The sequence below is a fragment of the Penaeus monodon genome, chromosome 28, assembly GCF_015228065.2.
Source record: "Penaeus monodon isolate SGIC_2016 chromosome 28, NSTDA_Pmon_1, whole genome shotgun sequence".
Taxonomy (NCBI): Eukaryota; Metazoa; Arthropoda; class Malacostraca; order Decapoda; family Penaeidae; genus Penaeus; species Penaeus monodon.
This window is the reverse complement of record NC_051413.1, coordinates 35,358,834-35,359,564: the sequence shown is the minus strand read 5'-3', so window position 1 is coordinate 35,359,564 and position 731 is coordinate 35,358,834. Positions and strand designations below refer to the sequence as shown.

The 731-nt window shown below is 44.3% G+C and overlaps 1 protein-coding gene across 1 annotated transcript in view; it reads left to right on the top strand.

Annotated features, from left to right (window-relative positions):
* Positions 1-731, top strand: part of LOC119591562 (protein mesh-like) — a gene marked incomplete in the record, with an annotated part of 19,450 nt that overhangs the window by 1,879 nt on the left and 16,840 nt on the right. Inside the window, 1 exon segment of the mRNA XM_037940324.1 lies at positions 605-688. Within this exon segment, the coding sequence (XP_037796252.1) occupies positions 605-688 (84 nt within the window).

The window sequence follows — 731 nt, the reverse complement described above, 5'->3', positions numbered from 1 at the left end:
TCAGATCAGATCTAAATGCGCAGGTAAGTAATGAGCCACACCTGAAAACCACAATAATCTATGTCTTTCTTATAGCATTCTACTTATGGTTGTTTGTTGATTTATTGCCCCATGATCATTTGCTTTTGTCTTTATTACTGCTAATAAAATCACACATAACTGCCTCCTTGTCATTCTTAATGATGATGTCGTTCTAGCCTCTAACCACTGCATTCCTTCGCTCTTCATGATTTTACTTTTCTACAACTAACTCTACCCGACTACAACCACTTTTAAAAATCGTTAAAGGAATTACTAGTACCCCCCCTCCCCCCACCTTCCCCGCCTAAGTCCAGCAGTGAGGCAAAGGTCTCTACGTAATCTTTAACAACCGACTGAGTCATGCTGTTTTCCCCCAAGATTATCATTAAAAGCTAAGATTTGTTTCAAGATGAGACGTTCCTCATTATGATCGGCGTGGCACCTGCGACGGTCTATATGAAGGTTTCGTGCCTACGCTCAGGTTGCAACTTTCTTTGCAACAGACGAATTGCAAGTTCATCTATAACTTGGTCCTCCCTCCGCCTCCCAAACAGCACTACGTAACTCCAGCCCAAACTTTCAGACCCAATGACTTCGCGAGTGGCCCCTCCCGTCTACCAGCCTGGAGAGGTCACTCCAGGGCACTCCAGAGAAAAACGCAGCCTAGGTCTGTACTAAACCTCTTTCTTCACACAATCTCTCTCTCTCTC